At 32.4% G+C, this 26,180-nt stretch overlaps 2 protein-coding genes across 2 annotated transcripts; both read left to right on the plus strand.

Moving 5' to 3' along the window:
* Positions 1-549: 549 nt before the first annotated feature.
* On the plus strand, positions 550-22,522 carry LOC130817566 (glutathione reductase, chloroplastic). The gene is made up of 16 exons (XM_057683346.1): positions 550-777; positions 888-952; positions 1,969-2,038; positions 2,306-2,377; positions 4,195-4,398; positions 8,693-8,766; positions 8,868-8,951; positions 10,872-10,959; positions 11,088-11,169; positions 14,251-14,324; positions 15,357-15,464; positions 15,585-15,649; positions 17,949-18,062; positions 18,441-18,540; positions 20,665-20,718; positions 22,116-22,522. The coding sequence occupies exons 1-16, from the start codon at positions 631-633 to the stop codon at positions 22,209-22,211; spliced, it is 1,497 nt and encodes a 498-aa protein (XP_057539329.1). The 5' UTR covers positions 550-630; the 3' UTR covers positions 22,212-22,522.
* Positions 22,523-25,032: 2,510 nt separating this feature from the next.
* Positions 25,033-25,471, plus strand: LOC130817572 (glutathione S-transferase U10-like). Its single transcript, XM_057683356.1, has one exon. The coding sequence runs from the start codon at positions 25,111-25,113 to the stop codon at positions 25,402-25,404; it is 294 nt and encodes a 97-aa protein (XP_057539339.1). The 5' UTR covers positions 25,033-25,110; the 3' UTR covers positions 25,405-25,471.
* The last annotated feature ends 709 nt before the right edge of the window (positions 25,472-26,180 follow it).

The following is a 26,180-nucleotide window of genomic DNA, read 5'->3' on the forward strand; positions in this document are numbered from 1 at the left end:
CTTTTGAAATACTTATTTTGAAAATGATAATTAAAGTTTATACGTTCAAAATTGAGTTAGATCATAAAACATCAATTGTCAATTTATGTGTCATAATTTAACTATTAACATATTCAATTTGAACTATTTACAAATATATATAAACGTGTTGAGGAAAGAGTAATATAACAATTATTGATCGATGATTAAAGAGTATAAGTACTCTTATGTTTCATTAGAACCAACCATCATGTTGCATTGAATAAAAGTACTTGTATTGTACAATGTTTTAACACTATTATTAAAAGTGTTATTGATCATTCATTTGTTGTTTAAAATTCATCTATAGAATGATAATACCATTTCATTAACTTTGTTCTCAAATTGTGAAATAAAACTATATTTAGGTAGAAATTAATCAGTTTAACGTAAAAATTGATTACGAATAGGTCAAAATTAAAATCTTTTTTATGTTTATTAATCTGTTTAAAATTTACTTTAAGTTAAAATTGATACAAATTGAGGCCGGTCCACTTTTGATCTCGATTTGAGAGGACTCGGCCAAGACAAACTGTTTTTTAGGTAAAAATAAACCTTCAATAGTACAAAACCAAACATATTATTATTTTTATTGTCAAAAAGGATTTAACAATGGCGTCCAGAAAGATGCTGATTGACGGAGAAGATAACCAAACTACTGTTAATATCGATACTCATTTCGACTTTGATTTGTTCGTTATTGGTGCTGGAAGCGGCGGTGTTCGTGCTGCTCGATTTTCTGCCAATTTTGGTGCTAAGGTTTTTGCTTTTACTTTTTTTATTTGATTATTTGCTGTTAAATTAAAAATTGTGATTTGTTTTCGATCAATGATTGATTGATTATTTTATTGAATGATTGATATCTTAAGGTTGGAATTTGCGAGCTTCCATTTCATCCTATAAGCTCCGAGGTCATTGGAGGAGTTGGTGGAACGTAAGCCATTTTCTCGTTGCTTTTACGATTTTCTCTTTTGTGATTTATTTTTTTTGAGCGTTTTATTTGTAGGAATGTTTTATTCCATTTGTGAAAAAAAAAAATCCTCCACTACTTTCATCTTTCTTGTTTTAGTTTCTAACATTTTGGTGTTCTGGTATGAATTTATTTGTAAATGCTAAATTTTATGAAGGATTTTGTTATACAACTTTTCTTTAGCATAAATCTAGTAACATTTTTTTTTGGTTTAAAAAATTCAAATATGATTTACTTGATCCTGGAGGGAACAATGAAGTATATGCGGAACATTTGATTGCGATGTGCTGAGGGTAATTGCTGCAAATTTGTGTATTATTTTAAACTTTGCTTTGTGTCAAGTAGCCATTTGTTAAAACATGAGAAAGAATAGATGGAATTTTGTCAGGAAACATGAACACACTATAATTTTATAAGATGATTAATCCAATTATTAAAATGAATATGCTCATATGTTCTATACGGATGTGTAGGAATAGACGAGCAAAGAACTTGGATGAAATCAACAGAATCTTAACATAACAGGACAAAATAAACGATAACTATCTACTGAGCTAAAATATTTGTTACAATGTAACCAGCTAATTAAGCTAAGCTGAATACAATAGCTGACTAAACCACTAGACTTAAATGAGCCAAGCCTTATCTAGCCAATAGAAGACAACTTGATCAGCTTAGGCAATCATCTAATCATAGGGTGTTGCTGCACATGATCTACTTTGCTCTTACTTGATACTGCAACACCATTGTTATTGCAAAATTTATGTCGCCTTTTATCTCTTGCCATATGCTTATTGATTACGTAAGTTTCATTTTATTTGACATTTTTTGTTACTATATTGCAGTTTTTGTTAACCTGCTGTACATTTTTTGTTACTATTATCTGATGTTGGCTTATAATCTCTGCTTATCATTTCTGTTGTTGTACCCCTTTTTTGAAACTAATTAGGTTGCATTTCTTGTATGTTTTGTTGTCGCAGATGTGTTATCCGTGGTTGTGTTCCCAAAAAGATTTTGGTATATGGGGCCACTTTTGGTGGTGAACTTGAGGTGAGTTGATTTCCAATTTTAGTGTTGATGGTGGTTGTTTAGCCTGTAACTATGGTACACTTAGACAGACAACTCCAATGTTCTTCTGTAGCGATTGTAAATATTAAGGGGTAGATGTTTTTTCTTTCTAACCTGTAATGACTTCTTGAAATTGTGGTCTTCATATTTTTGCTTCTTTTTGCTAGTTTACTATCTAGTGAGAGCTAGCAATGCTTTGCTTTAGGAATTGTTTGATCTTGTGATATTTTTGTGCTTTTGATTTTGTAGGATGCAAAAAACTATGGTTGGGAGCTGAATGAGAAGATTGATTTCAATTGGAAAAAGCTTTTACAAAAGAAGGTTTGTAGATTCTCAATATTTTGCTCACTGGATTTTAACTTTCCCTCTTCATTTGTAAGCAGCAATGAAATTTGTGGACTAACTGTATGGAACAAGCATGTTCCCATGTACAAAATAAGGGCTTTAAGAACTTAAAAAATCACATGTCTTGTGTTTGCCACAAATGTGTAATTATGACTATTAGTCGTTCTTGCTACCACACCAAAAAGTCTAGAAGATATTATTAAGAAAAGAATATCCTAATTCAATTTTTTTTTACCAAAAAAGTAGTGCTTTTTTGTTTTAGTTTTTGACAAATAAATAGATCAAGTTTTCGATATAAATTATTTTCTTTGCATATTTATTCTTAATAACATAAATGCTTACCTCTTGAGGGATAGATTTTCAAATGTAATTTTCTCCTTGTTTATCAAAAACGAATTCACTTTGTTATTATAGGTTACACAAGTATATGTAATATGACTGGTTGGTCCTTCTTAAGGTGATTTGTTACGTTCTGGTGTTTTGCTATGCCGTTCAAGGGTGACTTTTATATGGTTTCAATTGATTTTTTTTCTTTCCATTGAAAATTTTAGTACAATGAGAGTCTGTTAAATCGCAGATCTACAATGTATGTTTTGTGGTGACTTGACATGCATCTCATGACTTGCCATAAATTTGACGAGACTTGCACGATACTTAATTTTATGAATTTTATAAAAGTATGCATAAAGTTTTAAAAAGCATGAATATTTTGTGAACATTTTGCATTGCGTTATTTTGTGCAAAAACGATACAAAATGTACTTCTTTTGTATTATTTATAAAAGAATATTGAAACAATATTATGCAAACAACCTCCTAAGAGCATATTTGTTACAACATAGTTTTTAGGATGCAAATTTAGTATTTTGAACATGTTTCATTATGAATCATAGTTCAAACCCATATTGTATTGCAATTGTATTAAGTTTTTTGAGCTGAAGCGACAACCGATAAATCGAAAAACCAACCCCATCAACCACAAAAGTCGTTTCACGACCATTATTAAGCCTAAAATCACATATATGTATTATGCTATGAATTCTAAAATGTTTTTTTTCCTTAGATCTCTGCATGCGTACTTCTATTATCGTCTTTCTTAATCGTACTATAACTATCAAAAATAGTTTTAGTGAAAAATAAAATAGTTATTAGCGAAAAATATTCAAATTTAAAAAAACTCATGTTTCCATCTTTTACGTACTTTAACAATGTCATTCATTATAGTGACAATATATTTTTCATCTATTGTTGATTCTCTCTGATCTTGAATTATTTTGAAACTTGAGGAGTTTATTAGTGTGATATAATATTGTAGAAGTTTATTACATTAACTCCTATATTAATGTTGAGTGATTTGGTAATTTCTTAATACTTATGCTTGCCTTATTTGTTTGTTACTATTTATTATGGTGCTTTATGATGTGCAATTGGATGTCACATTATAAATAACGTATAAGATTAATATAAAATTTCATTTCGTTGTATTCTCATTATCTCCTATATTAATGTTGAGTGATTTGGTAATTTCTTAATACTTATGCTTGCCGTATTTCATTTGTTTACTATTTATTATGGTATTTATGATGTGCATTTGGATGTTACATTATAAATAATGTATGTAGATTAGGATCTTTGTGCTTGTTTTGAAAGCTGAAATAACCATGTAAGTTTCGATGACATTGACTAACAAGTTGTATTTTGTCATGGTTTTCTTGCGTTACAAGTTCGCATTCATATATGCTTACACTTCGTCTTCTCTGATTATTAATTTTCTTTCCACGTCATGTTATGCAGACGGATGAGATTCTCAGACTTAACAATATATACAAACGATTGTTGTCAAATTCTGGGGTTAAACTATATGAAGGTGAGGGTAAAGTGGTTGGACCTAATGAGGTACAGGTGACTCAGATTGACGGTACCAAGTTGTCATATACAGCAAAGCACATATTGATCGCGACTGGTAGCCGTGCAGAACGACCCAATATCCCTGGACAGGTTGTTGCATTTCCTTGGCTTCTTAGCTTGTGTAGATTTCCTAGAATCACCATTGCTATGGAAATTATGTCTATGGTAATATTATAGTGAGTTTCATATCTTGTGTGCGCCTTTTGTCACTTAAATTATATTTGTCTACATTTAATCTTTACGTGAGTGCTCAACAAGTGCAATTGTTATGTATGATTACCTTGGCGTTTATTTTTATGGGTAAAAGGGTTTGACTTTGTAGTTTAGTTTTATTAAGCATTGTTTTTGAACCATTAGTGCTATACTCGGTGCAACATTTGGATCCCCACCAAGTGTAAGAATGTGTTCTCTTTAGGAATTTTTTTTCCAACATTCATATAATGATACATCATTGAAGATATAAGGTGAAGTTGACATGTATAAGCCTAGGTGGGAGCCCCATATTGGAATTGGAATGATGAAATTTTGTTGTACTGACTCGTAAGTTTTCAGATGTGTACTTCTATTCGTTTGATTTCATTCTATTACCTTACACAAATTCTTGTTTAGGACCGTCCTAAAATTAGGACGCTAATTATATGATCACTTTTTTGTAAGGATTATGTAATCACTTTGAAGGCCTATATGATCAATCTTAAGGCCTATATGATCACTTTGAAAGGTCTATGTGCTCATTTTATTTTACTATGTGATCACTTTTAAGCTTATGTGATCACTTTTAAAGCTTATGTGATTACTTTTATAGCATATGTGATCGCTTTTAATGCTTATATGATCACTTTTAAAGCTTATGGAGATTGTGTTTTGTGGTGGTGGTGGTGGTGAACTTGAAAATTAAACTTGATCACATATACCTTAAAAGTGATCATATAGGCCTTAAAAGTAATCACATAGGTCTTAAAAGTAATCATGAAGGTTTTAAAAGTAATCACTTATAATAGTCAAAGTGATCACACATGCTTTAAAAGTGATAAAAAAAAGTCTTAAAAGTGAACACGTATGCTTTAAAAGTAACCACGTAAGCTTTAAAAGTGATTAAAAATGATCACATGGGCCTTAAAAGTGATCACATAGGTTTTAAAAGTAATCACATAGGTTTTAAAAGTAATCACATATGCCTTAAAAATGATCACATAGGTTTTAAAAGTAATCATATACAATAGTAAAAAGTGATCACATATGCTTTAAAAGTGATCACATAAGCCTTAAAAGTGATCACATAAGCCTTAAAAGTGATCACATAGTGCGCTGGCGCATTTACCATGTCCTAAATATAGGATAGCCGCATATGAGATTGTCATTGTCATTACTTTATGCTGGGAAGAATTTTTGATTTTGGAGGGCTTTAATGCGTACAACTTACACTAGTCCCTTATGTACAGTTTAAGAACATGGTTGTATCTTCTTCAATACCTAAAAAATACTGTAAATGCTCAAACAAATAGTTGTTCATTAGCACTTGAGTATTTAAGCATTACCGACGTTCTCTCTCGTTGATTTGTTTTGGTTCATATAATCAATCCATATTATTGTGATTAAGACTTTGCCATTATTCTTGTTGCTGTTGCATCTTATTTGAAGTATCCAAGGGAAGAAAAGACTGAGATCTTTTGAAATGTATGCTTGTTAAAGTCCTCTTTTTTGTTTTTGTTTTCGTATTTTATTGATGTTTCTTAGGGGATTGCAAATTTATGGAGGACAAACATCATGGTTCAATATTTGATTATGTTGAAGGTGGTTGTTAAATTTTGATAGCATGTCCCCTTGTCTTAGGCTTCTTGAAGCTTCGAACCAATATCTAGTACGACTACACTGCAAACCATGAAGAACCTTGACAAACTGCAATCCGTTTATTCTATTTATACCAAAACCTTTTTCTTCCATCACCCTATATAGAATATTCTTATTTACTCTATTATAAGCCTGTTCAAAATTCAATTTGAATACCTTTTCCCTTTGCTCTTAATATCCTCTACCGTTTTCGAGGCTACCAACATTGCTTAAAGAATTTTTCTCCCTTCCACTAAAGCATTTTGCTCTATGGAAATCGACTTCTATATGACAATGCTTAATATTTTCCCCTATATCTTTCCTAGAATCTTGTACAAACCAATAGTAAGGCTGATTCGTTTGAAATCGGAGATACTTCTCGAACCTTCCTTCTTTGGGATTAGATAAATGAAATTCGAGTTTATGCTTCAACATATCTTCTTGGATTCGTAAAATTCCATAAAAAATATCATTACATATTACCCATTGCCAGCTTTTCTTAAGGAACTCCATAGGCTAAATGGTCAAGCCACATGTTTTCGAATCTGAAAGGAGTAAGTCCCTCCTTCTGATCTTTGTATACTAGTTGGATAAGAAAATGACAAGATGTTACTCTCAATGCCAATGATTAGGAAAGTTATGAAAATGCTCGAATTCACCCATCCCATGCGCCTAAGAATCTATCAATCCTCTTTGACATATCTTGGTCACTAGAAATTGACCATGCAAAGACCCCATTTTCAATGGGATAGTCGAACATTTTTCACTTTCTTATCACTTCATCAGATAGTAACATGCTTCTTGTCATATGTGTACCCCTTTTCTTTTCTGAAGCATATCTTATAAATATTGAAATCTCCATCCACTATCCAAGTAGGAACAATTGCGCCATAAAGCCTAAGGAAAGTCGAACACGATGGAGAACCTTTAATTAAGGAGACCTATAAGGCATTGAATTCCCATTAGCATATTTTATGTTGTGGGTATGGAGAAGATACTGATCATTTTTTTCCATTGCAAGATAGCGAGAGAACTATGACACAAGTTGTTTAAATGAGGGGGTGAAAGAATGGTTGCTACGAGAAGGATTGTAGATTTTTATTTGACTAACAATTGTGGTATGAGACGGAATAATGATCTTAAAAAGATGTGGGTAATTTGTTCTTTTACCATTCTATGCTTTATATGATTAGAAAGGAATAGGAGAATTTTCAATAATCAATTTCTATAGGAAGAGGTGCTATAGGAGAAGGTGGCCTTTTTGGCGTCACTTTTGGCTAAGGCATATGGTTTATTTAACCATTGCTTTCATGATGATTTATATAGTTAATTGGAATGTGATATTGTAGCTATCTTTATTTTCCTTTTGGAATTCCTTATCCTATTGATGTATGACGTATTTCCTCATTAATTAAAGTTTTTCCTTTTAAAAAAAAAGCTAAAAGTGCGAATATTTTGAACATAGTAAATTATAGCGCATAAATATTCCAAAGGATTGATAATATGGTATATAAAGTTGAGTGGTCGGATATATGAAGCAGATGGAGTATTGAAACCACTTTTTTTTTTGTTGTAAATATGTGAAATTGCAATGATATGTTATTGTCATATATTATTATTTGTGTATTAAGGTGAACTTTAGTGCTATAAAGTGGAAAGTATTAAAATAAAGGTCCATCTTTCTTGTGTAAAAGTACACTAGGTTTTTTTTATTGAATATTAGCAAGTAAAGTTGCTATAGGGTAATCACAATTTGAAGAGAAAAGCAGAAATGAGATTTATACATTAGAAGCTTGACCATGAGTACTCAAGTTCATAACTCCATTTGGCTTTCTCGAGTGAACAATTATGAATTAAATTATGGAATATACTGTGTAGCATATAATAGTAGTTAATTCTAGAAGTGTTTGGTAAATGATTTTTGGCTTTTAGATTTTTGGTTGGTCAAAAAGGCAAGAAAACATGTTTGGGAAATAGCTTTTCAGGCTTTTAAGCTAAAATGAAAAGGCCAACTTGGTTGACTTTTTTCATGGGCTTTTTGGCTTGATTGAGTTGTTACTCAAAGGTATTAGTTGAGTGAATTCTTTTTAGAGTACATGCTCTTTGTTTTATTCACTTATCTTTATTTAAAAAAAAAAAAACTTATGTAAACTTTTGGTTGTGAATTGAACTTGGTTAGCTCTTTTTGGAACTTGTTAGTTAGAACTTTTGAAAAACTTTACATGGTGAAGTGAATGTATCACCCTGCAAAATTGGGTATCTTGAACATTTGATTTTTACTTTAGTGAAGTAACCTTGTTGTTGCATATTTGGTTAAAGCTTAAATTTTAAACCATTAAGCCACAGGTTTGAGTTATGTTGTCATGTACAATAGCCATCAGACATGGATAGTGGGCTATTCATTGGAGGATGTAACAAAGTGAGATTGTACTAGAGGATGTGCCTTATAATTATATTGTGCTATTCGTAGAATTATTAGCGTAATTGTTACTTTGTCTTTATTGATTTTAATTGGTATATTTTCTTTCTTACATGGTTTAGCCTTATCTTCTAGGAATTGGCCATAACTTCTGATGAGGCTTTGAGCTTAGAGGAGTTGCCCAAACGCGTTGTCATACTCGGGGGAGGGTAAGTGAAAACTCATAGAGGTAGTAATGAGATGTCTTTTTTGTTCAATAAGTAGGCTATTCTAATCTTATACATGTAATATGTCATGTCTTTCTTTTCAGGTACATTGCTGTTGAATTTGCTTCTATATGGCGTGGCATGGGTGCCAATGTGGATCTTTTCTTCAGAAAGGAACTTCCTTTGAGGTAATGTTCCATGGATCTAAAGTGAAAATCTAACGTGGTAATTTGAGGTAGTGTTGTATTGGTGAAGTGTTTTAACTCAATGTTTATCCTTTTACTAATGTTATTTTTCATTACCAAATCACAAGGCAAAATATCTTTTGAATAAACAAATCCCGCCCAAAAGCTTTTGTGAATAGTAATTAGGGGCCTTTTGGTGAGTCAATTAGGATTGAGAGGCAAAAAGAATGGGAATGAAGGAAAATGAAATCAAGAAAAGGAACTCCCAAAACTTATTTAGTACAAATCACATCTATATTTTTTCGAGGTAGTTACATCATCACATGTGGTTGATTATCATCATGTTCAATACTTGCATCTCCAGTAAAGGCATAACTTCTCACCATCAGTTTGCATCAATAATTATCATTATCATTAAGCCACATTCATAGTGCAAGAATGAGATTTCAGTCACCATAGCATTAATAGTGATAACGAAATGATGTTGCCGTATCGTCCAATAATGGTTTGATTCATGAGACATCTCTTAAACCGACCCAAACTGCATTTTTTTTACACCTTTAAAATGTAGCATAAGATTGGGATGATATAGTATCAAATGTTTTTGTACTATGACCATTGTCGAGTGTCCTAAGGCTAAAGATGCATCTTTGAGGTTTATCTTCTTCCTCTTCACTTTTGACATATTTTGGCGGAGGTTTGTGATTGAAGCTCAAACTATTTCTCAATTTGTCTTCTCTTATCTGTTTTGGGGGTGGGGGATTGAGAAGATGGGACTGAGAGTACGGTGGTGGACCGGTGGTGATAGAAGTTGACTGGTAATTGACTTTATCATTGTTTTGAAAAAGCCAACAAATCTTGGCTAGCATTGACTGAGCTATGGATAGAAATGGAGTGTATACAAGGCCATGTATGTTTGTAAGGGAAAAATTGAGAAAGATAAGGTGAAAAACTTTTTATATAAGTCACCATTAAGAAGGATGTTTGAATTTGGTTGTTGACTAAACTTTGTAAGAGAGAGAAAATGGATGAGTACCACTAGGGGTGTTCATTAGCGGGTACCCCGCATTTCGGGTATCCGGAAAGCCGGGTACATTTTTTAACGGCCTGTTTCCCGGCCCAATTAATGTTGGTACCTGGATTCGGGTACCCGGATAAGTCGGGTCGGGACACCGGGTACTCGATTTTATTTTTTATTTGAATGAAGGAGTTGGGTTTGAATGGAGGAGTTGTATTTTTAAGTAACCATTCTACGAGCACAAAACATGTGGATATTAACCGCTCTTCCTTCTCTAGCTCTGACTTCAATCTGTATAGAGTGAATGAGGGCAATATGAACAAGTTTCTAAAATCTTCAAAGAAAGAGGATAAGTTGTATCACAAAAATTCCAAATTTTCATCCCAAATGTCAATAAGAAATGGCAAGGAACAAATTAGTATATTAAGGATGATTAATGTTGGCATGGGAATTCAGTCAAGCCATTGCCATCCTTGTTCAGAGACAATCCTCAAAATTCATTTTTGTTTTATAAAAAGCAGTTGCTTTTACTTGGTAGTCCTTAACAATATTTGGGCAAACAAAGAGATTTGCATATTAGTCATATTTAACCATGTTATAAGCATATAGCTTGCAGTTCACAAAGCTGTACTTTATTGCTTCAAAACTAATTGTTCTTTTTTAAGCGGGTCGCAGGGTACCCGCTAAAATTTAATATCGACCCATGACCCTACCCGGAGTTTGCAAATGTTTTTAGAGTTTGACTCGCCATTTATGTTGCGGGTTAGCGGGTTGGGCGGATTGGGTTTTTTTAACAACCCTAAGTACCACTGAATTTTTTAGTTCATGAATCAGAAAAAGCTCAAATGGTTAGTTCACTCGTATTTCATGATTTTGATAATATTTTTGTATTTATGGGTTTGCAGAGGCTTTGATGACGAAATGAGGGCCGTTGTTGCCAGAAATTTGGAAGGCAGGGGTATTCATGTGCATCCAAGAGCAACGCTCACAGAGGTTGCTATTACTATACTATATAATAACTTTGTTATTTTTTCGTTAATAGTGAATTTTCGTTACCTTGTTCTTCCATATAAAGTATTTACCTAGTTTGATGAAGTTTGCATTTTTTTCATTCTATTCAGCTGGTGAAAACTGATGGCGGTATAAAAGTTGTTACGGATCATGGTGAAGAAATTGAAACAGATGTTGTGCTCTTTGCCACTGGTAAATTTATATTCTTTCTCATTGATGTTGTAAATAGATTTAATATTATATGTAAAGATCTAGATTGAACTTGTTTTCATATGTGAAGTAAATTATTGAAGCAATTCTCCGGCTATAGTTTTTGATTTTTTTTTTTATTTCCCATTTTCGTCATTTTTTATTTAATTTACCTTTGTTCCATCTACTAATAGTTTCTCAGCAAACGAAGATAAAAGAGGTTTATAGGACATTTGAGATTATGTGTGAATTTCTGTAAAGTGTGTAAAGCTAGAGCAACTCCAAAGAGGTGAGAGATCATGAAAAAAATGTTCAATAGAAGTTGAAGGTAGGAGTTAAAAATGATTATTCTGAAACACGATAAAGGCGGTAGAGATGTACATTAGGAATTTAGAACATCCATATTTTCAAGATTAAAAAATGACATCAACTTCAATGTGTTTTTTTATAGTTTATTATTTGTGTGCTTTTTGATGGGTCTTAGACATGTTTTAAGGGAATAGTACAAGTTTATATGTGCATCTTCTACTCAAATATCTTCAAGTGGTTAGAGTCAAGCATATAAAGTTATTATAATTGTCTTAAAATGGGTGCTCTAAATCGTTGGCCTTTTTTATTATATGAAGTTGCAAATGATATTTGCAATTAAAATCAAATGGAAACAATCATGTTGGTATTACCCCCGCCATCTCGTGACAAATATATTTCTCGATCTGAGATTTTGAAGACAAGCGTTACAATTTGAATGGGATGGATAGAGCACAAGGATAAGATTGCATACTTCCGAACCCCTAATAGTTTGAGAATATGAGTTCGCTGTGGGTTAGTTTTCCCTGAAAGTAAGCACTCTTTTGTTGAGCAAGAACTAAGAACAAGACAAAATTGTGTTTGATGATAATAGAAGCTAATTGGAATTAGCTAAATTATATTAGTCCCCCCTTTGTGCGATGAATACTTAAATAATTTTTTTTTTGAATTCTCTAATTAATGATGTTCTTGCTCTTAATAAATTCGAAGTAGGATAATTCAAGTTTATGAGCAAACAACCTATATACATGCAAGCCTATTTAAGATATAACCACTCAACAGAGACGTTGAAAACCTCACGAAAAACTGCACTCGAATGACGTGTTGTCAATCACAATCGATGACTTTGTTGCTCCTCCTATCCAAGTTTCTGTTCTCTCTCGCACTCTTTGACTAGACCGTAACTCATCATCCTCGACGAGAACTCAAGGATTCCTTCGACTACTTGTCGAAGTTTCTACATCACTTATGCAAATTGAGCCAACTTTGTCAATGTTAACCAACAATTGTTAAGGCCTTAGGCAATTTGTTGACTTAACTAATGGTCATGGGTCGGGTCGGGTCAGGTCTAGTCCAACTGGACCCGAACCCAGACCCAATGATTTTTTATGGACCCGGACTTAGACCCAAATGGGTCTTAATTTAATTATTTATACTTAAAAATTTTTACATTCTAAAGGCTTTATTAGTAGTTTAGTACTAAAATGGGTTTACGAGTTCTATATAAGTCCAAATTGAATCCAAATAAATATAAAATAAGTTTAGAACAAATCTTAAAATGATTTTGGGTTATATTATATGTCGGTTCTTGTGCACGTTTGATAGGCTCGAGATGATGGCTCTAGGAGGTCTTGGTTTTAAATGGATCTAGATAGATGGTTTAGGTAGGGTTTGGGTCTGAAGACCATAGGCCTAGACCCATACCCATTTATTTATTTAGGACTCGAATCCGATGGGTCTCAAAAAATTAAACCCATGCCCTGAAAATAGGGGCAGATTTAATAGGGTTTTGGACTCATGACCATCCCTAATCTGTCTTATGACTTTTTGATTTATTTGAAGCCTAAAAAATTAGTTTAATTTATGCCTTGCAATTGTTCATTATGACCACTTGATTGGAAACATTATTGAGCTATAATCCAATACTCAATTTCTAACAACCCTCTCCAATTTAGAGCACTTGGAATTTAGTCAAACATCTTAAAAATACCAGTTCTATTCGCCCATTAATGTCACTATTTCTTGGATTGCAGTGACATCCGGTACCTCCATTTTCATGCGATAGTTACACTTGATGTCCTAAGGATTGAATCAAGTCGAATATTTCCATCAATAAGCAAGTGTAGCTTGCACAAATACATAACACACATTTGTTTCTCAACTGTTTTAGGCCTGAGTCTGCATCTTCCTATAAGTTTTTTAGAAGTCTATTTATGTGATACCGACTTCCTTGAAGCGCCCACACTTACATGTTACCCACACGTATAAAGTGTGTCTCCATGACAAGACACTAACATATAAAAGTTTCTGAAACACAGACAACAAAACTTTTCATAGAAGACCGCATAAACACATAATGAGTCTAAGAAACCTTTAAGTCAACTTTTGCTTACGAACATCATGTGAAAATGTTGGCCACATTGAATCTTAGACATGGTGTCATATCACACGCCAGACTGTGTATATACACCAATTTCATTTGATAGCCGAAAGTGTAAGTAAAATAAAAGGAGTCATTTTATTAGTCATTTATATTAGTGTCAAGGAGTGATAATAATATATTTGTTGTGGTTGGTTAAGCAAGACAATAATGCCCTCGATTTTGGTACTAACTTTTGCCATTTTAATCTAAGATATTATTTTTTTTTTCAATTTCTTTATTCTATATCATTGATATTTAGTTAGTTAATGGGCGTTCCAAAAACTAGCTAATTCTAAGGAGTACATTCTTGTTCCAATTTTCAAAAAATCCAATTAGGCAGCAGTTGGCGATTAAAAATGAGGCGGTTATTAAGCCATAGTATCTTTAGATTTAGTTTGATGATGTGGTCGTGTAAGCCATGATATAGTTGGATTTAAAATTTTAAATGTTTGAGGGATTTCATTTTCTTTCACACATACTTCATTTGTCTTATACAATACTTTTTATAGACTTGTTTCTTTTGGTCGTATTGATCCTTCTACGTAGTTTATAGGTTCCTCTATCAACTAGTGATTGCTTATGATAAATTGTATTTTCTAACTTCTAAGCCATCCATTCTTTGTGTTGTTGCATAGGTCGTACTCCAAACACTAAGAGGCTTAATTTGGAAGCTGTGGGCGTAGAACTTGATAGTTTAAGAGCTGTGAAGGTTCAAATCTTCTAACCAACTTCTTTCTTGATCCTTTTTTGAAAATTTCAACTAGTGTATCATGCATGTTATGTGGCGTAATATATTGCGAAATCTTATTGTGAAAAATAGTAATGCTTAGAGAAAGTGGTGTTTTGATATTTCTTTTAAAAGAGCTCTATGTAAAGAAATGGTTTTTCATGGAAACATATATAATGCAATGGGTTATTATTAAAGTTCTACTGTACCTGACTGTAAAGCATGTGATTTTTTTATGTGAAGTAGCAAATGTAGTAAAAGAGTTGGGGGTCAATGTGTTAGGTAGGAAAGTTTTTAGTATTCTTTTTTTACTATTAGAAGAATAAAATTGTACCGACCTTCATTACATCCTTGATCCCTACTCCCTAGGCACTGGGGAGCCTCTTTAAGGTATTCGATAATGCTATTATAATTATAATTGTTATTGTCATCGCCGTTTTGTATGTCAATTTATCTCTCCTTTCCAACCATGGCGTCTTTGTTATGTGACACATGACTGATTTTAATGGCGTGCTTGAGTACATATTTTTTCAATGTGTGTGTAGGGGATAATGGGACCTGTCTATATGAAAACCCAAATCATTTTTTTTATTTATGTACTTATTTCAACCTTTAGAAATTATGTGTCTTTAATCATATTACCGTTTGTAATTCAAATCACTTATCACTAATCTAGGCTTTAGCAACATACAATAAACATACGTTAACGATTGCAAAATGATTTTCATTGTCAATGCTGATGGTTTTTTGGTTGTCTCGACCTATATTTTGATCGTGGTAATCATTAAACTCAAAAACTCTTACAATATAAACGTGATACTATGATGCAACGATATTTTGAACTATGCTAGAAAATCCATTGAGATTTAATGGATTTTGAAGAAATTCAATCGTGTGTTTGATGATATGAATGCTTTGTTGGTAGGTGGGCGCATGTATATTCATGAATTTTCATTTTCATGCATATAAGAAGTTTAGTTTTCAGTTATACTAAATAGTGTTATTATTTTTTAGGTTGATGAGTATTCAAGAACAAGTGTACCCACAATATGGGCAATTGGTGATGTTACTAACCGCATGAACCTTACTCCCGTTGCTTTGATGGAAGGAACTTGTTTTGCTGTATGGTTGTTTTTCTTCATATATTTCAGTAATATATACTACTATCATTAAATATTACTTTTTTGGAAAATCTAAGATCATTTTTATTTTATAAATTTTGATAAAATGTTTTGTATTCAGAAATCCGTATTTGGGGGCCAGGATTGCAAACCTGACTACAACCATATACCATGTGCTGTGTTCAGGTATTTAATTTCCACTTTATGGTTTATAAAATGATTTGTTTTTGGACCAAGTATTTAATCATGAGAGAGCCAACTTTTCACTGAAATTTTAAGTTAATATAAAATCTCTTCAGATGTGAACCCATAGATCACAGCTTCTAGTTAGGGGGTTGAGAAGTGTATATCAAATAAGCTTTAAATTCTTCTTGAGAGGTGTTCGAGAGGGATTCAATGAGATTTACTAACCACCTGCATTTGTTCCAAATGTCACTTTGACCAAGTTTTTGGGTCTCACTTTATTTTTCTTTTTTTGCGAGCTCTTTGTTTGTTCTTTAAGGAGAGAGTATTAGGTAGTTAGGTTCAGGATACTCAATAGAGTAATCAAAATTATAGTACACAACATAAAAGGATTTTGAACTTGTATCAATGAATTATTTAGCATGAATAACCTAGATGATTGCGTTAAGTTTTCAAATGGAGAGTTGCAGTCGAAATATTATGCACATATGAGGTTATATGAGAAATTCTACTGGATGCCATTGTTGTATGGGTTAGAATGTTGGTCTTTCCAGAAGATCATTTTAGGAAGATAGAGGTAGCCGAGATGCATATGTTAATATGGATGAGTGGACTTATAATAAAAGATATAATTCGATCTAAAGATATAAGAAAGGGTTTGTACTTTGTAGTTGCATATGTTGAAGTCAAAATGAGAGAAACATATTTATGTTGGTTTTTTCATGTGCAAAGAAGAATGAAAATGCACCAATTAGAGGATTTGAAAGTTGAAAATATGATAAGCTTAGAAGAGAAAGAGATATGTCGAAGATGATCTGGGAGTGAAGAATGACATGAAGAATTAGAATTTGCAAGCATATGACAATAGGTAGAAATGGAGAAGGATTAGTGCAAATTTTTGTTGTAGTTTAACTTAGATATTATTCATACTATCATAAAGGGCGGAACAATCTTTGTTGGAGATATTTTCCATGCAAATTTATTTTTGTTCGTGAAACCAACTGATAATGTTGGGATTTAGGTTCTGGCACTGTTGTTTTGTGAATAACATGGATGATTGCACGGTTTGAGTTTCATGTGCCTATGTAGTGAATTTCACTTTAAAAAAATTATTAGAAGAAATTGGGAGAAGAAAAGAAAATGCAAACAAAAGAAATGCCTAGATGAGATGAAGAGAAAATATGAGTTGAGATTGTGTAGGAGAATGTGGTTTTATTTCCAATTGTAGAAATGTCATAAATTAAATAGGACATCCCATAATGGAAAATGCCGGAAAAGGGTGGAAAGGAAGACGAAGAAAGTTGTTTACAGCCTACTTTCTTCCTTCAACTTTAACACCATTACAAATTTGATTAGATATAACTCACTTTGTAAGCCTTTATTGTTATCCATTAGGTACCATCAAATTTATAATTAAAGCTTGAATGGCTGCTTGGAAATACGGATGATACTACATGTTCGAATAAAATATGCACACACATTTTGGAGAGTCCGAGTTGTTGATTTTGTTTGCTTGCAATCTTTTTAGTATGGTTGGCTTCTTATATGTGCCCATAAGTGAAAATAGAGGGATAATTGACATTGATGGAAGTTTTTTTTTTGCAAGCTCTTTTCAGTATATTGTTAACTTCCCAAGGTAAAAGCTTCCACTTTCTTCTCATACTTATGGCGAAGTGGATAGCTCTACACTTTAGGACTTTGGCTAAGAAACTCTCTTTATATTAATATATATAGAAATACTATTGCAACAATATTGCAGTGTAAAATCCCTAATGGATTGGTTAATGACTATGTAGCCAAATAATCTATTAGAGAAGAACAAGAAACCGGGGATGAAAAAAGAAAAAGAACTACTCTCTCTATCTTATGGGTATTGCTACAAGTATAAGTTTAGTGTTTCCAAGGATGGGGGCAAAATGTATACTTTATGGGGAAGTATGAGAAATGTGTGGATGAGATGAAAAACTTCGTTAAATGTGTTGATGAAAATTGAAGAAAGAGCGTGGATCATGGTCATATATAGTTTTCCCATGGGATATGCTAAAAGTAAATCGTATCAATTCCCATGGGACAGGCTTAAAGGAAACTGTAGCAATTTCCATGGAACGAGCTTAAATGGGAATTGATTAAAAAAAACTATATCAATTTTATGGGATTAAATACTAAAGTGTCTTTCAGCATGTTTCTATCGTAGTTCGTCCTTTTACTTTATTTTTAACTTTCGAGGATGTTGATTGATTACGCACTCCTTTTTGACCTTGGGTAAGTCCATAGTCTGATTCTTAATTGGCTTGAAATGCAGCATACCCCCTTTATCCGTGGTGGGTCTTAGTGAAGAACAGGCTATTGAACAAGCTAATGGTGATATTTTGGTCTTCACATCGTCATTCAACCCAATGAAGAATACTATTTCTCAGTAAGTGAAGCTTTTCTCTTATGCCAAATGTTCTGGATGTTTTGTTTTTAAAATTAATTCTGCTAGTTCAGTGACCCTCTTCTTTGTATCCTTGGACCATGTTTGATTTGTTTGGAATGAAATTATGTGTTGGCTTTATTAATATAATATTTCTCAGTTTATTATCATCTAATTTTCTAACTCTGAATTTGTCCCTCCATTCTGTTGATAATATAGTGTATCTTACAAGAACTTGTCATAATTTGCTACATGTAATTTGTTCAATGGATTTAGTTTTGCTACTTCAGATGTTCTCTCATTTGCAGCTAAGTTGCAATATTTCTAATTTTTGTGGATATTACGTTTGAATGCCTAATTTTTGCATATTATGTGGTATAGGCGACAAGAAAAGACTATCATGAAACTCGTTGTTGATGCTGAGACAGACAAAGTTCTTGGAGCATCCATGTGTGGCCCAGATGCTCCTGAAATTATGCAGGTAGACATTCTCTCTTGGAATTGATACTTGAAAATTATCAAAACTGACACTATGTTGAGATTTAGAAGAAAACACACCAATTTTTCCTCTCCTTACCTTCCCTTCTCTCTCCTCCCTTCCCCTTCCCTTTCAGCTGATGTCAAATTTTCTCTCTGATGGTGGTCAGCTATCTAGTTGTATGTGTTTGATAAAATAGAGATGTCAACCTGGAACTAAACAAAAGGTTTTTGATGATGAAAGGATAACATTTCTTATTCGGAATACACTCACCAAACAAAAAAAAAAAAAAAAAACTTGGAATAGAGCTTCTGGACATCATATTTCTATACTATCTCTTTTGTTTTTATATGAGAACTCTAAATCTCCCAACAAAATACTCCCTAGTCCCTATGTTCCTTTGATTATGCTAACCAAAGTAATTTTTTCCCTCACAACATGTCACCAATAGTAACAATTTCAAAGGAACCTCGAGTAGGGACAAAAAATTTCACCCTTCTGTTTCTGTGATTTGTTTAGTGCTACATACTATTGTATTGCTAGTTCTGACGATGATAATAGATTACATTGGGAAACTGATGCATCAAGTACCTCATATTTTCCGCAACCTTCATTTTAAAATATTTTGCTGCCTCAGAGATCTCGTGCTTTGAGTTTAGTGAGGCACTGAAATTGCGGAGTATTCTATTACTGTGTTAGCTATACAATTACTGAACAATTTTAGATGCAATGTTCAAGAGCACATAGTAGTTTGTAGGATTTTTATTTGTATACCGCACATAGTTACATGGAACGTGGAACGTAGCCACGTTCCGCGATCCAGGAACGTCCGTCCCTAATCACCACGAAACGCGACCCTAATCGCTCAAGGTGACGTCCCGGTGTGGAAGCCTTTTTTAAAAGGTATTTTGGCTTTAATTTAAAAATTAAAGAATAAAAGAGGAGAGGGAAAACAAGATGAAATGTAGAAACCTAAAAAAATTCACTTAAAAACAATTTCCTTAAGCAAAAAGAATCATTTTAATTAAATTTTGTTTTCAAATATATTTTTTATTCATGATATGTCTCGTACCCAATCATTTCCAAGTCAATCTAGGTTGCGTTCCTTGTTCCCGTTCCAAACCGAATGTCGTTCCAGGTAATAATGAATTACCGCATCTTATGTTCTGAGATGATAATTAGCATCCAAATCCAACATTTGGCTGTGAATGTGATGCAAGTGCTAATTGAAGACTCCCCAAATGATTTGAAGAAGAAAAGAACAAAGAAAAGGAAGAACAAAGTATTTTGGACATATTTTAGGTTTGGATGAAAATAGGACATTGAAAACATAAGAACAAACTCAGTGCAATGGGATTGAGGTTAGAGACAAGACAAATTCAATCTCCCCTAGTTTAATACTTTAGAACACACTCAAAGTATTAAAGAACTCTTGTTAGCTTTAGACAGACACAAAGATAGGCAAGAAGAAAACACAAGGTTTTTTTATTATTCATGAAACAAGTCTTGATATTTATTTAACATATGCTTGCTTTCTTTATATAGTGCTACAAACAGCAAAAGGAAGCTAATAAAGCAAGAAAATAAAATGGAAAAACGTCAAAGCATGGGGAACCAACTTTGGGACTTGCAAAACAATTTTAAATAGCCTCCTAATCCTAAACATGCATTAGGCTGATTTAAGTTGGCCCCTAAGCATGCATTAGGCTGGTTTAAGTTGTCTCCTTAGCATGGACTTACAACCAACTAAACAATACATTTGATTTAAAGCAAAAGAGATAAACATAAAGATTAAAATAAATAGCCAAGTTTAGACCCTTCTAGATGACGTCCAAACAACACTACATAGCTTCATCTGATCCTTAACCCAAGTCAAACATGTAACAAACTCGTGTTGGACTAAAACCAAATACTTTAAGAACTAATGCAACCGGCCCATGAGACAATGTACTTGATCTTAATTTATAAAAAGAAAAAAAAAAGATTAGGAGCCTTTGTCTGCTATATATTGTCATTTGAACATTTGTACAGTTCAGTGACTGTCAATTGGATGACTATTGACTTCATTTAAGCATCAAAAATTCGGTAAATTTGAATTGCTGATATGTTCATATAATTTTTGTACAGGGAATTGCCATAGCACTGAAATGTGGAGCCACCAAGGCACAATTTGATAGTACGGTAAGACTTGATTTTCTTGTATCTCGGGGTTAGATACGATAACTCATGATTATAATATCAAATTTTCTCCACCCATTGTACATTTGTTTGTTGTTGCCCTTGTAAATCGTTTATACTGCGTTGTAGTCAGTTTTATGTCCCCCCCTCCTTCTTCTGCTCCTGGAATCTTCCCTGTCAAGGTGTGAGATATGTTATGGAAGAATTTCTTGATCCTAGTGGCTGTTCCTTTATACTCTCTTAGATGCGTAGATCTAATATAGGACCAACATAAGTCTCCAGAAAGAATCGTTTTTCCAAGAATTAGTCAAAACCATTTAAATGGACAGCTCAGCACAGTTACCTAAGGGTTTAAGAATTAAGTAATTGCCATTCTTCAATATGACCTGACCCATTAGTCCTGATGCAGTTTCTTAATCCTGATATTGTGGTCTGTTATTGTGCCTCTTAAATTGTCCTATGAATTGATATTGACTATGAAAGTCATGATATTGGAGATGCTTCTCTTGTTGGATGAAATGATAAAACTAAGCCCTTGATACACACCTGCACATGCTTCACATAGCAATTGACAATGATTATGTTTGTGCGTGTTATGTGCTTGCCATTTCTGTCAGCAATGTCCTGGGTTTTATTCTGTGAAATACACTGAATTTTTACTTATATTGGGAGATGCCAGAAGATGAATCTGATGGCATTTTGTATCTAAAACATGCACAATACCAAGTGGGCTTGAAGGTATTTCTATGCAATGATGCTGCTAAATATTTGTTCCATTAAATACACATGTAAAACACTCCTCATCTATAATTAATTTTACAATCGACAATTTCATTGTTCCAGAAATAATTGCCTAGTGTTTGCTAATCTTTCTTTATTACTGTTCTTATCCATTTGGCCCTGTGTTCTCCCTCAGTTTGTTATCATCGATGAAGTAGGAAGATAAAATTCTTCTACCATTTCTGTTGTATTTATGCTTTGTTTGGACCGAGGAAATTGAGGGAAAGAAAAGAAGGGTAAAGTCTAAGGTGTGGATTGATATTTGGATAACAAACTAATCGGGGAGAGAAATGGAGGGAGAAAAGTTAGAAAAAATAATGTTCGTCATATTTTGTGAGGAACAATTTCTCCTATAAGGGACAGATTTGGAAGGAAAATGCATTTATCTTCCCCCTTTCCCGTCCCTTGGTTCCCCTTCCTTTCGTTTCTCCTTTTGAGTTTGTGGATGTGCATGGTCCATTTTAACTTTGGTTCTATTCTTTTTCATGGATATTTGTTACAGAACTCGACTTATGAATATAATTATCATCACACAGTTGCAAAGTGAATATAAGATTCATGTTTCAATTATATGCTAATGTATCCGACTAACATAAGTTTGTCATCGGTTATCTTCCCAGGTAGGAATACATCCTTCGGCAGCTGAAGAGTTTGTGACAATGAGGGAAGCTACAAGGCGTGTTCCTGGTGCTCGCAAACCCAAGACGAATCTTTGAATTTTGAATTACTATATACGAAGACTTTGAATTCAAGGGATTTGAAGATGGCCCTTCGGCATTGTGAAAGAATTTGAATTTGCAAAGGATCTACCCAGTCGCTTAGGTTGTCAGCATAGTGGATAAAACTCCATTATAAAACAATATGCTTGCTTGTATAATTTATTCTTTATGCTCTAATAATTTTTTTTATTTGCTATATTGTTTGCTACTTCATTCAGAAATAAAAGTTTGCTTGATCATAAGCACGGTTAATCGATGATAGAAACAAAAAAATTATTAATGTGATAAAAGGTTTCTTAATTAGAAAATCAACAGAAAGTAATATAATTAAATTGTTTATATTGGATTAGTATGTATGTATGATCTTGCGTATATATCGTGGTATATTACAGGAGCTGCATTTGAATCTCTAATCCTAATTAAGGATAACACAACAAAGAAATAATATTCCTTAATATTGATGGCTCTCTACATCTTAATATTTAGGTCATGAGAATCAATTTTAGAAATATAGTTTGATGTTATCTTTTTGCTTATTGAAAGTTCTGTTAGCTGCTTATTGAAAGTTAATACTCCCTCTTATTCACCACTAAAGTCCCATATTGATTTTGCATGGATATTAAGAAATGTAATTAGATAAAGTAAACCAAAAGTAAGAGTTATTTACTTACTTAAGTAAGGGGTAAAGGGTTATTTACTTACTTTAGTAAGGGTAAAATGGAAAAAAATCATTACTAAAATAGAAAATGGATCATTTATGGTGAACTAACCTAATATAGAAATGAGACGTTAGTGCTGAATTGGAGGGAGTACTTAATATACTACCAAAAGACATTAGTTTTCCGTTGTTAAGGTGTGCGGCATGACTTATTATGAAAATGAACTCCCAATATATCTAAATAATCTTTATCAACTTCACACATTGTTGTTTGGTATGTAATCATTTAGAGACGCACATTATACAACATTAAAATAGTCCATCTAACACATATTATGGAATGGCATCTAACACATATTATGGAATGGGGTGTTTGGCAAAGTAGTTTATTGGGCAATTTTAGCTTATTTTAATACAAAAAGAGGGTTGGTGGTCAAATCATCCAATGCTAATGTTTGGTAAATTAGATGGTTGAAACAACTTATTATTATGAATAAGCTTTTTTTGAACTAGCTGCTCATAGCAGCAGTTCAAAATCAGCTGGTCAAACCAGTTAATAAAATCAGTTGGTTAAATCAGCCACTGTAATCAGTTATCTGTTATCAGCTGGTCAAATCAGTTAATATGTCTTCCTCGTACATGCTCGTCTAAGCTACTCCTTTACTCACCCAAGCACTAGTGTGTTCATGATCATCTTAAACTATACTATAATATAAAGGAACCTCATTTTAGATTTCGTTGTTATCTACTTCTAGTATATACTATTAATTTGTCATACTAATTTATGCAATTATTAACTTACAATTTATAAATTTCTTTACTAAATTCAATATTGTAATTCAAATTTTAATTGTCCCAAAATACACCCACCTATGTTGGCTTAATCTATCGTCATAAACTGAAAGAAGACCCAAAATTCAATAGTATAAATGTATAATAAGATAACAGGAGTATATTATAAGTATAATAAAGAGCATCTTGTAGAAATATTATATTTCCATTGATTTTGTCCCAATTAATTTTTTGATATTATTTATAGTTTATTTTTAATTTGTATTTTATTCTTAATCTATAAATTATGACATAGTCAAGTGGAAACTTATTTGATTTATTTCAAGGAAAAAAATTTTAATATTAATTTTTTAAATTTTTTTAATTATACGCAATTGGAGATAATAATGCTTTAATAATTATCTTGACAAACGTACCAAAAAAAATAATTTCTCCATTCTTTTTGTTTGTCCACAAGAGAGAAATTTTAAATTAGATTTTTAAAGTATTATTGAATATAAAATATATTCATGCGAAATCTTGTTAGATTTGTCTTAATGTAAAATGTTTTAATATATAATTTTTATAATTTTGTTATGATACATACTTAGAGATATTAAGATATAATTTGCTAAAAAATACATGCAAAAGGTAAAATGAACAAACAAAAAGAAACAGAGGGAGTATCAACTGGTATCATGACATGCGTCATGTACCAAGAATCTGACCTCAGTAGTGAGCTAGCAGTAGTAGTTACGTTGTCAATTGTCACAAAATTTGATAATATTATAGACTAATCCATTATGCTTAATTAATTAGACTACATTATTAAATATTTATTATCATTAATTATTATTCCCCAAATGTAATTTACATAAGTATTAAAAAATTAGTAGAGATCATTAAATTGTGCGGATAAGAATTATAAAAAAAACATGTTGAAATACTATCTAAAAAAGAATTGTTATAAAGTTATTTGGATATGAGATGTTTGAATGTTGACTTTTACATTGAATTTTTAGTTGACTTTGGCTTTTAACTTGTTGATTTGTCAAACAGTCAAAAAAGTATTTGATAAATTACTTTTAAGCCAAAATAAGAAATTTAGTTATTTTTTGATTGTTTTTGGCTTGTTAACCCACTTATTCTACAATAAACAACCAACAACCAGTATCTAAATTTACCAAGAATCTCCATAAACAGCTAACTTTTCAGGTAGCTTAAAACCAATAAAAACAGCTAATAGTTTCAGTTGGCCAAACAAATCAACTAAAAAGCCAACAGTTAATAACCAACAGCCAGTTGTCAAATTCCCACGTAAAAATGTGACAATTTATAGGGACTGAGAGAGCATATGATAATAGATTGATTACCTTAAGATGCAATTAACAGCCATAAACAAAACAACCCAAAATTAACTAGAGCATCATCCTAAACAAAGCAAAAAAAAAAAAAAAATTGTAGAAAATGGGAAAAGTTGTAGTATATGGAGCATCTAACAGTCCATACAGTAAGAGAATAGAAATAGCCTTAAACATGAAAGGAGTTGAGTATGAATTTATAGAGGAAGATGTTAGAAACAAGGGTGAAGAAGTTGTAAAGTATAATCCTGTGTTCAAGAAGATACCAGTTTTGGTTCATGATGGGAATCCAATTGCAGAGTCATTGATGAAACTTGGAAAAACAATCCTCTCTTGCCTATTCATGCTTGTCAAAGAGTTTATGCTACGTTTTGGGCTAACTTTATTGATGACAAGGTAAGCTCATACATCATAATTTATGTACTCACCTTAATATTTCTTTTTGATATAATATATGATCATGTTAGTGGGAGTGTTTGTTTCTTAGTTTTTTTTGGTTGGCTTTTGACTTTGGCTTGTTAGTTGGTCAAATAGCCAAAAAACGTATTGGCTTTTAAAGCTGTTGAAACGTTGTTTCTTTTAGTCAAAATGAAAAAGCTGTTACAGTTAGCTTTTTTAGTTGGTTTTTGGCTTGTTCGCCCACTTTTTCTCTAATAAACAGCTAACAACTAATTCTTCAATGTACCAAACATCTCCACAAATAGCTAGATTTTTCAATTAACTTAAAAGTCAACGAAAAAATAACTAACATTTCAGCTGGTCAAACAAGCTAACCAAAAAACAAACAGTCAACAGTCAATTGCCAAAGTAACTTATATGCAAACAAGTACATGGATACTTTGGCTTTTTTAAAAAAAAATTGAAACTAAAATTTACAACTAAACATTTATTAAATATTATTTTAAAATTTTAACTTTAATGGTTTGTTTGGGAGAATGTGTTAAAGGGTAGAAATGATAGTGAGAATTTATAGTAATTTTTTGGTGGAAAACTCTATTAACAAGTTTAATAGATATTGCATATGTCTGTTTTCAGATATCGAATATTTAATTCGACATGTTTCGGAATTTGGATGGAATATCCAATTATGCTCAATCCTACTTGTTGGGAGGTGGGGGGTATGCAACTGGTTTTAACCTTCTCTTATCTTTTATCAACAGGTCAGAATCTTTAAAA

This window comes from Amaranthus tricolor, chromosome 1 (assembly GCF_026212465.1).
Source record: "Amaranthus tricolor cultivar Red isolate AtriRed21 chromosome 1, ASM2621246v1, whole genome shotgun sequence".
Taxonomy (NCBI): Eukaryota; Viridiplantae; Streptophyta; class Magnoliopsida; order Caryophyllales; family Amaranthaceae; genus Amaranthus; species Amaranthus tricolor.